This window comes from Miniopterus natalensis, chromosome 10 (genome assembly GCF_054644295.1).
Source record: "Miniopterus natalensis isolate mMinNat1 chromosome 10, mMinNat1.hap1, whole genome shotgun sequence".
NCBI lineage: Eukaryota > Metazoa > Chordata > Mammalia > Chiroptera > Miniopteridae > Miniopterus > Miniopterus natalensis.
Window position 1 is genome coordinate 42,268,423 of NC_142090.1, and position 16,053 is coordinate 42,284,475.

General features: G+C 31.2%; 2 protein-coding genes across 2 annotated transcripts in view; one reads left to right on the forward strand and one right to left on the reverse strand.

The window, feature by feature from the left end:
• The window catches only part of COG5 (component of oligomeric golgi complex 5), a 324,959-nt gene that overhangs the window by 94,193 nt on the left and 214,713 nt on the right, over window positions 1–16,053 (forward strand). The window lies entirely within an intron of this gene.
• On the reverse strand, window positions 8,194–9,495 carry GPR22 (G protein-coupled receptor 22). Its single transcript, XM_016204771.2, has one exon. The coding sequence runs from the start codon at window positions 9,493–9,495 to the stop codon at window positions 8,194–8,196; it is 1,302 nt and encodes a 433-aa protein (XP_016060257.1).

Sequence of the window (16,053 nt, forward strand, 5' to 3'; positions counted from 1 at the left end):
TGTGTATAGTATTATGCTTTAATAAAAGTTTTATATTGAAATGAGCAAAATGTGCTAGTATTGTACTTACCTTTTGATTACAATAAATTGTGAAATTTTATAATTGACTGATTATTTTGGCTGAGTGAAGTAAAAGTAAATAATACCTTCTGGTGTCATGTTTCATGCTTGGTGGCTTTTTGTCATATAAAAATTTCTGGTTTCCTTTTCAGTAAGGTTGTTGTGGTGTATGATTTTTAAAGGGAACTTTTTACCTAGAAAACTTCTTTTAAAAAACTAAAATTTTAGTCCTTAATAAGCCAATGTCCTGCTGGATTATAGTATGTATAACCCAGCTAAAATTTTATTAGTTAAAATGAAGTAAGCTTAAAAATTTTGTCTTTAAGAAAGCACTATGGCCTGAATCGAGTTCAGAGCTGTATACCTTTTCATTTATTAGTTACTTGAATGTCTGTCACTTTGATACATAGTCTATGTCCTAGTATATAAAGTAGTGATTCTTAAGCTTTTGCATACAAATCACCTGAGAGTACTTATTAAAACTATTATTCAGGACTGCAACTACAGAGATTCTGATTCATTAAGTCTAAGGTGGAACCCAGAAATTGGAATTTCAAACAAGCACCATAGAGGATTCTAATATAGGTGTGATGCATTTTGAGAAACATTCCCCTAAACAAGATACAATATGTTCATTTCAATTTCACTAATATTTACTGATTGTTAGTATGTATCAGGCACTTTTGGGGAAGCATTATCAAAGTTTACATTAGTATTACAGGCTGTTATTGTATGGGTTAAAGACAATAAAGTTAGGCAGCTAAGTCTGCTGGCATTTTGTTGCTTATAAGAAGTAGTAATTGGAAAAAATGCAACATTACAAGAAAGACTACAGTTATTTAGAATTGGGAAGAAAAAGTATAAACTGTAGATTTGAATTTTTCTTTTTTTTTTTAGGTGATATCTTTTTTTTTTTTTAATTATATCTTTATTGATTTCAGAGAGAGGAAGGGAGAGGGAGAGAGAGAGAAACATCAATGATGAGAGAGAGTCATTGATTGACTGCCTCCTACACATCCCCAACTGGGGATCAAGCCCACAACCCGGGCATTTGCCCTCACGGGAAATCGAACCGTGATCTCCTGGATCCTAGGTCGATGCTCAACCGCTGAGCTATGCCCATCCGGGCTTGAATTTTTCATTTCAACCTCCCCTAAGGCATTTAACAATATGAGAATGAAATATGTATCTTTGGTTCTTCTCAATCAGTATACAGCATACCACTTAATATATAGTATATGACATATGGAATTGTGTGTAATATTAATGATTGATATATATGATATATATATGACATATATGTATTAGGGTGACATTGGTCAAACCATACAGGTTTCAAGCGTACAACTCATTTGTTAGCATTAACATTTAAATATTTTTAGGTTGAATTAAAATTTTTTCATTTGCCATATTTTATTAATATTGTATGTCCGTAACTGTCTGAGTAGAAAACAGTTCCCCATAACCTTATATTCTCTTGCTCCTTTTTGTTTTCATCCTAAAAAATTGGTGATGTGCTTTGATAGCCTGCCTTACTTAATGCTCCTCAGAAATATATGGTGTGTCTCTTTCATGGAAAAAGGGTTAGGAAAATGACTTCAGTGGCAGACAGACTAGGTTCTCCTTTATCTTACTTGATGCTTCAGGGTTTGATAGTAGTTTGGAGTTAATATCAGTGGCAGTGACAGGATTGACAGCACTTTTTACTACTTGATGGTGGTAGTACAAAGCTGTCATACTTGAAAGCCATGGATATATCTTATAGAGGTCTGTAAAAAATGAGTGAATAGAAGGGTAGATTCATAGGATTATTTTACGTTATTTTATCATGAACAAGGGGAGAGATGTTATTGTGTTTGTTTGCTCAGCTCTTTTTCTCCTGCAAAAATGTAAATTCTTTCAAAGGTGATAGCTTTCATATTAGTGATGAGCCCAATTTTCGATTTGTTTTTACATTTCAATGTCATTCTATTCCAAAAGTTTGTTAGTTGTAATATTCTAATATTCTACTTCTTATGGTGCAATATATGTTATTATATAGTGTCCCAGAAAACATATATATACACTTTGAATAATTATAAAAGCAGTGTTTATTAAAATTCATTTCATTTTCAAAATTGAGCTATCAGCTGTTAAAGTGTGTATACATTTTTTGAGGACACCCTGTATTACTAATCTGTCCAGTCTGTCAGCCACGGTTTCTTTTTTTTTTAAAAAAAATTTTTTTTTCATTGTTTTGAATGCTTTTTCCCCCATTAAAAATTTATTTATTTATTTATTTTTAATTGAATTTATTGGGGTGACATTGGGTAATAAATCATACAGGTTTCAAGTGTACAACTCTACAATACATCATCTACATACTGCATCACATGCTCACCACCCAAAGTCAAGTCCCTTATTGCCACCATTTATCCCCCCCTTTGCCCTCTTCCACCTTCCCTCACCTCCCTTTCCCTCTGGCAATCACCATACTATTGTCTATGTCTGTTTTTTTGTTTTGCTTTGCTTTGTTTTGTTTTTTTGCTTAATCCCTTCACCTTTTTCACTCACCACAACTCCACTTCCCTCTGACAGCTGTCAGTCTGTTCTATGTATCTAAGATTCTGTTTCTATTTTGTTTGTTAGTTTATTTTGTTCATTAGATTCCATATGTAAATGAGATCATGTGATATTTTTCTTTCTTTGACTGGCTTATTTCACTTAGCATAATAATCTCCAGGTCCATCCATACTGTCGAAAAAGGTAAGATTTCCTTTTTTTATAGCTGAGTAGTATTCCATTGTGTCAGTGTACCATAGCTTTTTTTATCCAGTCATCTGCTGATGAGCACTTTGGCTGATTCCAAATCTTGGCTATTGTAAATAGCAATGCAGTGGACATAGGGGTGTATATATTCTTTCGAATTAATTTTTCAGGTTTCTTTAGATATTTTCTGAGAAGTGAAATTGCTGGGTCATAAGGCAGTTCCATTTTTAATTTTTTGAGAAAACTCCATACTGATTTCCAGAACAGCTGCACCAATCTGCATTCCCACAACAGATTCTCTTTTTTCCACAAGCTTGCCAACACTTTTTGTTTGTTGACTTATGATGATAGCCATTCTGACAGGTGTGAGCTGATATCTCATTGGGTTTTACTTTGCATTTCTCTGATGATTAGTGACGTTGGCCATCTTTTCCTAAAAAGTCAGTCTTCAAATTAGTTTTCTTCTGTGAACTGTAACCTACAATTCTGTGTTCTCTTTGTATTTCTATAATAGATTAGAATCTCTGAGTATTTTAGATCTTTTTCCTGCCTTATCTAGGTTTAATTTTCTCTTTTATAATATGATCTGAGCTCCTTTTCCCCCTAACATTTATTATTAATTAATCTCATGGTTAGTTTTCTGTGAGTTTACAGCAATTCCATAGGAGGCTTACATTCAGGAGTACATGTAAGAGGCCATCTCTGAGGTGTAAAGAAAATAGGCTTCAAAAGTTTCCTTTAGTTTTTTATTTCTCATCTTATTTAGGGGAAAGGGAGAAAAGAAATACATTATTTTACGCTTCTTCCCTTACTTCTCACCATTTAGAAAAATAATGTGCTTCACAGTTTGTCAATTTACCTTTCTTACCTTTAAAAAGATGTCTGGAAATGTAGCTTGAAGCTACTTATTTTAATAGAAAAGGGTTTAAGTATTTGATATCTTATCAATATTACTTTTTAGAACTATTGCTATATGGTTTTTAATATTCTAAAATTATTTTTATAAAGCTATTAAAAAATGAAGGGAATATGTATATAATGAGTTGAATGGATATTTATAATAAATTATTAGAAAAAAAGCAAAGGATGATACTTATATTTTTTACTTTATATACCTTGGAATTTTTCCATTGTGTTTATAATTTTTTATAATTAAAAAAATTACTGAAGAAGAAAATATGTGTTTAATGGAAAACTGAATAAACCAATATGCAAAATATATAGTAGTTTAAAACATCAGTTCAAAATTTTTATTTTTAGTATTTTCTAATAACTAGAACATTCTTGGATAATATTGATTTTACTTAATTGATTTTTCTGCTTTTCCAGAAATGGTTTTTCTGTCTTTGCCCTTGTTATCCATGTACTTTATACAAAACATAATTTAAAATTTCTTAGATCAGCTGGCCAGTGTGTCTCAGTGGTTGAGAGTTGACCCATGAATTAAGAGGTCACTAGTTCGATTCCTGGTCAGGGCACATGGCCAGGTTTCAGGCTGGTTCCCCAGCAGGGGACATGCAGGAGGCAGCCATTAGTTGTTCATCGGTGTTTCTATCTCTCTCCCTCTCCCTTCATCTCTCTGTCTCTCAAATCAGTAAAAACATATTTTAAAAAATTTTTAAAAATTCTTAGATCATTGAGGATAATCTTGTTTCTTACATTTTGTTGTGTTTTTTTGTGTGTTTTTTTATGGCGGTCCTTTAAAATTCTTAAATCTCTTATTCTAGTTGTGTTTCTAGTCAGTTGGCATTCCCTATTGATTCTGCCTTCACATTGCCTGTCACATCTATATATGCTCCTTTGTAGAACTACTACCAGGACTTCATTACCTATCCAGGTGATGGCAACAGCTTCCCGTCTTCTGTGGCTTATCCAGCAACCACCTGGTTTCTCAGCTTTGCATTACTGTCTTACTCAGTCAACTTTTGTACATGTTCCTGTTTATTATTATTATTATTATTATTTGTGTAGCTCATTACTCATGGTATCATTCCCCTGCTCTGATTTCTCTGCTGGCATTAATGGCCTCTGCCTTTCGGGCCCAATTTAACTTACAAGGTAAACTTCTCACCACTGTGTTACTTCTAAAAAAAAACAATTTACCATTTCCAGAATATGCTTCAGTAGCTTCCCTCAATAGTGCTTTTGTTTATATTTTGTTTTGTTTTTTAAAAAGTAGCTTATTGATTTTTAGAGAGAGAGAAACATTAATGTGAGAGTGCAACATCAGTCGGCTGCCTCCTGCATGTCCCCCACTAGGGATCAAGCCCAAAACCTGGGTAAGTGCCCTGACCAGGAACCGAACCCACTTTTGGTGCATGGGATGATGCCCAACCATCTGAGCCACACCAGCCAGGACTGTTTATATTCTTTTTATACCTAACGTAATTTCTTTTGTCTTAAGTCTGTTAAGAACTTTATTATTTTTTGTAGTATTTATCACATTCTGCCTTTTTTGTAGATATTGTAATGCTTATTACCTTGACTCTAGATTTTAAGCTCTGAGGGTAATGAGTCTATTTCATATGAATATGAGTATTTGCCATAATGCCTTCTACATTGTAAGAATTAAAGTGTTAATTGCATTACAAAGCTTACTTAAATATACAATAATAAAACGTAAGAAAACCAAAAGTTTTATTGACTTTAGAAAGTAGTCTTGAAATTACTATGTTGACTAAAGTGCTACTAAGCACTTGTTTTCTTATACTTTTAGGTTTTCACTTTTAAGTCTAATCTCAGTTAAATGAGTTTCATTTTTAATGTCCAAAGAACTGAGATTTGGCTGTAATTTTATTTGGGGTATTAAAAAATAGACCACATACCTAAAAATTGACTTATGATGAGTGAGAATTACAGAATTATTATGAATTCCAATTTAAAAAAAATAGTTGTAAATAATTCAATTTTTATAATAGGTTAAACATCTGTTGGGTAGTAGTTGGCTAACATGAAAAATTACCATGAATTTTACTTTGGTAAAGTTATTTGAAGTTAAAAAATTTATACATGGTGTTGAAAGCCCTCATTTAAGTTGAGGTCAGTAATTGCAAACATATGTGTGTCTTCTTTTAAAAGCTGAACTTATAAATATTATTTTGATTGACATATTACATACTATTTAATATTAAAAAGCTATTAGAAGTTGTCTGGTAAGTATTATTTTTCTGTATTATAAATCAGTGGGTATGCTTTTGTATACCGGAAAGATCACTACAGGCGGGCAGAAATGCTTGTTAATTGTTTCAATATCAAGTATAGAAATAATAACAGTTTAGAGGGCAACATTATAATATTTGCCATTTATTTCTTATTTCGATAGATTACTTATTACGGAGAACAAGAGCGCTTGAAATCAGTTTAGGCAAATATATTAGAAAAATGTGTTTTAACTGAGTTCTTTGACATGCATATAGACTTAAAGATTAAAAATATTTAAAACAAAAGGTTTTCTCTTAATATGAAAGCTCTAAAAATAGTCTAATTTTTAATTAAGATTATAACACCATATTAAAATTTTAATTTATGCTTGAAGGTCCAACTATAAAATTAGTTTAAAATTTTTAAAATTAATATATTATCAGATATTCTACACCAAATATATTTATCAAATAAAAATTTTCTTTATATCTTTGTCTTTAAATTCTTAATTTGCCTTCAGGGTTTCAAAAAAATAAGTCTTATGCTACATTTTGTTAAATTGAAGCATTTCTTTAATCCTGTAAAAGAGTAGAAAATAAGTAGGAAAGAAGGTAATTTTGACTTTGCTGAGATTTGACATTGTGAGCATTATTATCAGAAGCAAGTCACTATTAAATTTGTTGCAACCTCAGGGAATTCAAGCTATTGCACAGTGCTCATTTTCCCAAGGATTAGGGTGCTTATTTTCCTAAGGATTAGGGTATTCGGTAAGCTCAACTGAATGAACCTCATTTATTTACATAAAAGTGATATATTAATGAATTGTTTGATATAATTAAAAATGAATTGCTACTTGATTTAGTGAATACAGTATTAAAAAAATACAATAAAAAGTTGTCCAGTTAACCAGTTATAAGGTAGCAAGTATTTGCCCACTTTAAGTAATTTATTGCTATTTTTCTGATATGGTGATACTTAGCACTCATGGATAGATTATTACAGTTGGAAAATATTTGATAAGAATTTTCAAACCTGATATCTATCTATAGGTAGGATTAGTAATTTCACGGTTTTCCAACATTAATTGAGGATTGGAGACAAAATGCTTGAAGTTAAATTAAGTGGTGAGAGTAAAACAAATTGACAAGGTTTATTGCCACTGTAACAATTTTCAGAGTGGAAATAGAACTGTATTTTGAAACATTTGGGAGCTATGATAGGGTAGAAACATTGTGTAAATTGTATAACGCTAAAGTTGCTATGTATCTAAAATTAGACATAGTTGGCTTTGTTAAGGTTTTCTACAATAATATAGTCTTTTTTCTCCCTTGTATTCAAATTTTAATAGTTAATTTCTATTACATAAAAAGGCCAACTTGAATAAAGTTTTTTTAATACACTGTTTTTGCTAGCGGACTCTATTATAAATTCTAAGCATTTGGCTTAGGCTGAAGCAAAGTGAGAAAGGAAGAAAGAAGCTGGTGGTTTAGTTTTCTTCCTATTCTTTATTGTCAGTTCAGTTGTATAGTATAGGTATAATGCCCTTGTTTTAGAAAGTCAGTCTCTTTTTCACAATAAACTTGAATTTAAAAGTTTCCCTCTCTTGGTGTGCATATAAAGGTTATTTGTTTTTGGTTCTTGAATATTAAAATTCTGATAAACCCTGTAGTCTCTACATTTGAAAAAGGATAAAGTTCTGTACATGGTTCGTTATTTTTGGTGCATCAAATATTATAGCAAGTTGATTATACCAGAAAACCATATAGTGGTACAGAAAATTCTGGGTTGTTTTGATTGTTTGGAGCCGTCATTTTGGATCTTATGTTAAAATGCTGTTCCAGTTGCCATTATATAAATATGTCTATAGTTTGTGTCTTAGAAACAGTATACTTTATAAAAGCATCAATAGCAAGGATACCTGTGTCAGTTATATTATTAAATTATAGACTGTTTTAAGGCTATGTATTTATTATTTAGAAAATATGACTTACATGAATATCTTCTGATGGACATACTATTGACAAAATATACATGATATTACTTTAACAAACTGCCATGCAACAAATACATTAAGTTATGAAGAAATTGAATATATATGACCTAATCTAATCTGGACATGTACATTGAAAATTTACAACATAACTAATACTTAAAATGTTTTTCTTATATTTGGCAGTAACTTCACTTTTTACAATTTAAATTTAAAACTTCTGAATGTGGATTTGGTGAAACTTAGACTTTTCCTTAATCTGTGACAACCTGAGGTACTAAACATTTTTCTCTTATTTCACTATCTTCAAAGGTAATTTTTTTGTTTCTTTTAGGATCTATCCAAGAGTTGTGAATTACTGCATTATTAGGAATGGGGTCAGCTTCTACTATGGAAACAACTCGTTTTTTCATTTTACTTTTCAAGACCTTTTGAAATTTTTGTCTCGTGAATGCATATAGTAGAGGGTGAAATATAGTTGTTCCATAAGCCATGACTAGAAAACACAACCTTAATTTTACTAAAAGGTCACTTGGGCCTAAACATAAAATGGTGGTATTTAAAACAGAAATTGGTGTCCAGCAGAGAAGAAATGTAGAAATAATCAATAAAGACATTCTGAAGACTCTTTTTTGCCTTTCTCTTCGTTCACGGTGTCGTTTCACAGCTCTCCGGAGGGCAATTATTACAGAGACTGAAGTTCTTACACCAAAGACTACATTTCTCCCACCACTGCTTTGTGACATGTCTGTAGTCTCATGTTGTGTGGTTAGAGAAATAGTCTTTTTTTTCCTTGCTTTCTTCTTCTGTCCTGTTGAAAATCTGGTGCCTATTCGAATATTAAGAGCCTGAAGTATTTTGGTGTATGTAATTAACATTACTATGACAGTGAAAAAGAATATTGGAATCTGTACAAGCAGGTGGTAATACATTCCCAGTTCAGTGTAGTATTCATTTGTACTGACACACAAAAGTGTCTTGTTTTCCCATGTATTTCCACTTTGAAGACTGAAAAAATTTACCTCAATGAAGGGAATCAGGAAAGAGAAAAATGAAAAAATCCAAATGGATATCATTAGCATTACAGCTCTGCCCATTGTCAGAATTCGGTTTGCAGGTTTTACAGAGATGTCATATCTGTCCAAAGTGATAGCAAAAACGTTGATCGCTGTTGAGACACTTGCAAAAGATACACAGGCCTCATGGAAACAGCAGATGAGAGCAGTGTTACTTTCCAGTGAAAGCAGAAGGATAACTATAGTTAGAGGAATACATCCCACACAAATTATTACATCAAGTACATGAAGATTCATTGTAATAATGTTACTGACAGAGTTGATTAAGTTGGATTTCATGCAGTAAAGTACCAGTACGGTGAGGTTGCTGCCAAGTCCCAACACAATTTCTAACATGAGAAATCCGGTGAGAGACGCTTGAAAGCTTAATGGATATGATAGTGGTTGGTACATATTGGTGTTGATGTCATCAATGTCATCTCGAACTGTAATGTTAGATTCAGGCTGCATGTTGATTTCCAGAATGGGAGAAAAACACATTCTTTTGGAGCAGCTGCTTTTTTTCCCTAGAAATTGAAGCAGAATAAGCTATTTGATTACTTGGCAATTTAAATGACGTATAAAACATGTGTTCTTTGTAAAACAACAACAACAAAACACCTTTTTTATTTTGTACTTCATTTTTAAGTTTGTAAACTATTAATGGAAAACGTAGAATTAGGAAACATCAAGGTTGCATTATTTCAATGTAAAAGGAAATTGGGTTCTCCCTTTGAAGAAATAACTATATGGGATTTACTCCTATATAGTTCAGAATTATTTCTTATACTAAAAACATCCTCTTCATTTGGGTTTTTCAAGCTTATTATTTGAGACATATCATATTTTTGTATAATAAAACTACCCGGTATGTAAAACTACTTTTATCCCAGTGTTTTAAGATTTCATTTAAAAATGTTGTGAGTAGGTGGGAAATAAACATTGCTTTAATTTGCCCTACCATAATTTGTGTAGGTGTGATTATTCTGTGAGATTTCAAATGAACAGGACAATTATTCATTTAAAATGATAAATGGCATAGAGCACTAGTTTGGTTTAAATTATTTTGTTCATGTTCTTGATAGAAACTTATATTCACAAGTCAATATGATTTAGGGATATTTGGAGTTTTTTCCCACAGAAATAGACAGAGGATAAATATTTCACATTTTGTAATTAAAATGCTCACTAAACTTTATAGTGAGCAAACTTATGTTATAAAAATTGGAAGAAAAAAGACATACGTTAAAGTAAAACGCCACAAAGCTTGGAACAATAATCACTCTATGAATGATTTATTTTGTGACCACACCCTTTTGATTCTTGTGGAAGGAGAAAATAGAAATTTAATATCATATTAATAAATAGCCATATTGAAGTGGTTTAAAAGAATATATCAGTTGATTTTATTTAAGCAGAATTTTTCAAGTAAAAAAATGAAAATTTAGGGGAAAGGAGTATATGAGGCCCATCTGGAACCTTTTATGTAAATCACCCTGTGTATAATTTTGAGGAAACTTAAAAACCCAAAAAACTCTTGCTAATTCATGCAAATCTGTATTTTAATATATAGAGGTATAGAGTAACTTATAAAAATAATATCTGACTTTCTGGACTAAAATGTCAGTAACCAGTAGTATATTGAGTTAAAATATAAAATCATCCAACCAACTATATTTCACATTTTGAGTACAGAATTTTGATGCAAAGTCATAATCAAACATAAATTATAAAAGCTAATAATTTTCAGAACTTATGTTAACCTGTCACTTGATGTAACCCTTTATAAGTTTTAGACTACAATTTTATTTATGCATATTATTTTAGGGGTACTATTTCAGAAGCACAAATGATAACAATATTAATTTCTTTTGAGCTTAGTATAAGTGTAAAGTATTACTAGAGGCACATATTCAAGTAAGTGATGGTCTTAACTAATTTTGAAATCCTATAAAAATGGAAAATTTTAAGTGTGCCAAATTTTCTGAACTGACAGATTAAACATCAGGTCTTTGTCACATCAGTTAGATTTATAAGTAAATAAAGCAGAAATGTCAAGTTAGGTGATAGGTAAAAATGCATCTCCTCTAGAGCAAGATTGTTTTCTTTTGTAAATGTTAAACAGTGTGGTAGGGAGCATGCATCTTCTGACCTACCTGTTTGCTGTTGCCTTATAGGCCTTTTGGCTCACTATAGAAGTTTTTCACAAACTGATACATGATGTCATTGACAGGTTTTGACATGAATTTTTACCTGACAACAGTGAAGTAGCTGTGTTTTATTTCATGTCTTGTAGGAATTCTTTCATTTTTCTCTCCAATACTTCAACTGTATGAATTGTGAGATTTAGTTGGCTGATGCATTTCTAAAGACCAGTACAAAATATTTTTGTTTGTTTTGTCTTAAAAAGTCACGACCAAGAGAAATTTCTTCAAATGGTAGGAATTATATTTCCCTTTGTGGGAATATATGATAGCGTCTCTTTATTTTGCAGAATATGTGAAAACAAAAAGGAAACATAAGGTTTCTAGCTCCTAAAATGTATTTAGACAATCTTTTGTTACACACTGTTTCTATAGCAGTCTTGATTATTTTGAAATGATTTCTGGATCACATAACTTGCTTTATGTTTTAAATCCAGTCCATGTTCTTTTGATAAAAACCGTCTGCTATTTAATCTGGTTTGTTTTCATTAGAAGAGGATATATAATTGGTCATAAAACTCCAATGGAAAAATCCTTTAGTAATATCAATTAATAAAAATATCTGAATATTTAGTGCAGAAAATACTTGCTAAAGCTTCAGTTATCTTGCTGGTAATATATGGCATTCTTATTTTGGCAATCCATGTTTCATTGTTTCTTTAAGAATCAGTAGGTCCACAATTCTGGTATGTTAAAGTATAAACACCCTCTTTAAATTGCTCACCATTTTGTCTTCAGGATTTTACAATTATATTGTTTTTCTTTTTGTGTCTATTTTATATAGCATCTTCTGTCGATGTGTTATATCCCAGCAGTAATGTAGACCTATACTCTCTGGTTTTAACTCCTTAGTTTCTTAAAATCATATGTTACAAGAATATCCTGCAGTTTATGGTTCAGACAGCTAAGGAGATAGATGCTCGGTCAGATGCATTCTTCATATTTTCAGTTGTAAGTACTGAATTAGCTGCTCTGGGCCCTTGTGAAAAAGAAAAAAAATGGTTAAGAAATAGGCTTCCTAATAATTTCAAATTAATTGAAAGTTACTTTAGTTTTGTTTAACACTGTATAAAAACAATAGTATTTGTTGAAAGTAAGCAAACTGTATTTTTATAGCCACAGCTTATACATAAATTTAAAGGTTTCTTTAATTACAGTATTCTCTTTTCCTAAGAAGGATTGTAAATATTATGTTATTTAATAACAGGATTAATATCACTAATATAACCATGAAAGAAAAGCTGTATTTTTAAAAAAACTAACTGATTTCTTCTCTCATTTTTTAAGCTAACCTGTATTTTCAGAGATTATGAGCAAGTAGCTTATACTAAATATGTCATTCCCTCATGTCTTTATAATAAATTTAACAATATTTCCTGCTGTAAAATACTGTAACTTGCTACATTATTAGCACATGGTTTGAATTTTAACTGATTAAAACAGATTTTATGGTAATATATTATAAATTTCCATTGAAGAATTGTTCATATAATTGAAATGTAAAAGGTAAACTGCAAAATGTATCTGCAGATTAAATAATTTTCAGTGACCATGCCCAATGATAAACTTAACCAAAAACTGAGTAATAAATAATAGCTAAATAGTAAACGTGGTTCTTTTAAGAAAAATAAGCATTTTGAACACGAGAAAAACTGTGTTGATGACATTAAAATTACTTAGTATATCTGAAGTGACTTAAAAACTGATGTCTTCATAGTGAATCAACAAAGAATATTTTTGTATTTAACATAGTATTCTATAGTTACATAAAATATATCATATCTTAAAAGAAATAGATCTAAAAGATACATTTTTAACAATAAGTAGAATTAAGCAAATAAACTTAAAATTCAGGCTGGAATTTTCAAAGTAATCTTACCTCACTATGCCAGTTCAAAAGCAGCTGCATACTATAATAAGGAATCTTACCTCCACTAAAGATTTGATAAATTCTTGATGTAGTTGGAGTGTTTCCAGTTTTGATTGCTTCATTTTGTTCGCTTGTTAGTAGAGGACTTGATAAGAGGGTCATAAACATCTCTTCGAAAAGACCTTAATGAAAATATGTGTTTGTACTGTGCCATTGTTTCAGCAGAACTGCTAATGTATGGAACATGTAGTGCTGCTAGAGGCTGCTGCAGTCTCTCACTCTTCCTACTGTGGAATCAATAAGCGTCTGAAAATACATAATGAAAGTAATTTAACATACTGAAGGCTTCTTGTCTCCAGCGACAACATTTAGATTCAGTCTTTCTAAAAAGAAACGGCGCTGCTTTTCAGAGGAAAGCCTGTTCTGGGCAGCTTTTGCAGAATGACAGCCTACCTTGTCGCTGCTCTCCACTGCAGAGAGATGCAGTGCATTCACTAATTTTGATTGGTCAGTTGTATTGGGCTTGAACTGTGCTTCATATGTATAGCAGCCCCCCCCCCCCCCCACACACACACTGTTTTTATATAAGGATGCTTTTTTAAAAGGCTGTATTTATAAGTGGTTGTATGTTGCTCTTAAATAGAATATGAGTAAATTAAACCTTTAAAAATGTGTATTCTATTCTGGTTTGTTGTTTCTTTATGCAGAACATTAAAAAATGCAGGGAGGTGGGGGGGCGTCATGAAAGAATTCACATAATAAGAGTATATATTCTTTAAAAGCTTGGATAATTGCATTTGAGAATATTTTAGTCATATATATGTTTTTGGTTGAGATTCTTTGTTGTACAAACAGAAAGCCACTGCATCTTTACTGTGAACCACATTGAATTTCAACTAGTTTGTTTGTATTCAAGTCATCTTCTCTGTGTATTCCAAATTGTTGTGAACATCTTAAGGCATTAAATATTTTTTTAAAGTTCCATTTCTACTAGTATACTCTCAGTGTATAAAGATTTAATCATGCACATTATTTTTGAGGTTACTATTCAGTCTTCACCTTTGCTAATGCTTTTATTCAGTAGATATATACTGATCATTTGCCATAATACTTTATTTCAACTCGCTGTTTGTATTTTCAATGTGGGCACTTTTAGTGTATGGCTGTGTCCTAAGTATTATATGTAGCTATATGCTAATGTTATTGGGTAAATATATTGGTAAAGGAGAAAGGAAGTTAGTTACAAGTCTTCATAAATTTTGAAGTTAAATTTTTTTGAGATAGATATGCTCTCAAAAGAATAAAAATGGTGTAATTGTAATTAATGTAAAATATTACTTTGAAGTTAGATTTCTGTTAACTTTGTTCACCTATAAATAATTTTCTCAATATTGAGAATTCTTTTAGACTTGAGTATATAAAGTAGCTATCTATCTGTTGACAAAATAGAGGACATAATGCAAACTGACTGAATTATTAGGATATTGATCATTATCTGTTTCATTATTTTAGAAATATTAGTGATCGTCTTCAGTTATTAAAATTTATGCTAAATTTTAAATTTGTAGTTGGAATTATTATTTTGTAATTTTGAAAAGCAGTATACATTTTTATAATTTGCTGGTAGTGTTTAAGCTTTATAGGGGGTTGGCTGAGTAGTATGTGAGTTTTGAATTGCATTTCTGTAGAAGTTGAAGTAATGTAGTAGAAAATTTTGTTGTGAATTTCTAAAATTTTCTGCATAGCTTTGCTTGGCAAGGCTTTGGTAGTGCTAAAAATTAAACTGTTGTGTCGCTTTTCATACATTTTGAAAGTTGGAGAAAAGGGTCTTGTTAGGACGCCCTCCATGTTGAAAGATAGCATGTGCATGCACACAAACTCATTATTTGAAGCTTAAAACTAAAACCAGAGAAAAGATATTAGCATCAGTTGACACTTGTGGTGGGCATGAGAAATTATTAACGTAGTGAAATACATATAGTGCTTTTCTGCTAGAGTTCATGTATTTGCTTGTATTTATCATTAAAATAATCCCATGGAATTGAGGAAACCAAGACATAGAGAAGTTTAATGACTTGAAAAAGTCTAGGTAAATTAGTAGCGGAGCCAGTGTTAGAACTCTGCAAACTCCTCTCTACCTATAGTTGGCCTTCTCTCTTTAGAAAATTTTAAAGGTACTTGGGACTTAGTTTTGGATAATCTGGGTTTGCACATTACTTATTAGTTAGTTACATATTTGGCAAGTCAAGCATTTTCTGGGTTACAATATAGCTTTGATTCTTTTTGTTGAAGTATATTTCTATGCTTTAACTCTCTGTGAGGCAGTATTTCCAAATTAAATTGAAACTATTTTGAAAAAACAGATTCTGGGATCTATGTAAGAAATAATGGCAGCAAAAAAGCTCAGGTCTGGACATTGCTCTATTCCCTGTGCAAGTGATTTGTGGTTAAGGATACACAATATATTACAAACAATTTTTTATAGCATACAATGTTTAGTATAGTTTTCTTTTTAAACACCACAAACTGTTTTTGTGATTACATGGTTCTCTGATTTCTTAGCAGGATAATCCTAACTTCCTTTGTCTTTAACAAAGATGAGCCTGGTCCGGCGTGGCTCAGCGGTTGAGGCAGCTGATCAATGATTCTATCATTGATGTTTCTATCTCTCCCTCTCCTTTCCTCTCTCTGAAATCAATAAAAATACATTAAAAAAAACAAACAAAGATGAAAATATTTATACCTCTCAAATGAAAATCAGATACTAGTTCATGAAAAAAATTAATATCAAATTACATATATCAGAATTTTCCAAAATTCTTATGCTTCATTTTTGATAGTTCTGAGTTTGTATGTTAAAAACCTAAACTTTACAAAATATTGGAATGAACCACAATTGAAAGTGCTTTGAAAATATTTACAAAGTCTGTATGCAAAATCTGATTCTAATTGCTGAAAAATCACTTTTTAAATTATATTTAGGGA

What these genes read in the sequence shown, in the direction of transcription:
- GPR22 (XM_016204771.2), bottom strand. Translation starts at nt 9,495, where the DNA reads ATGTGTTTTTCTCCCATTCTGGAAATCAACATGCAGCCTGAATCTAAC.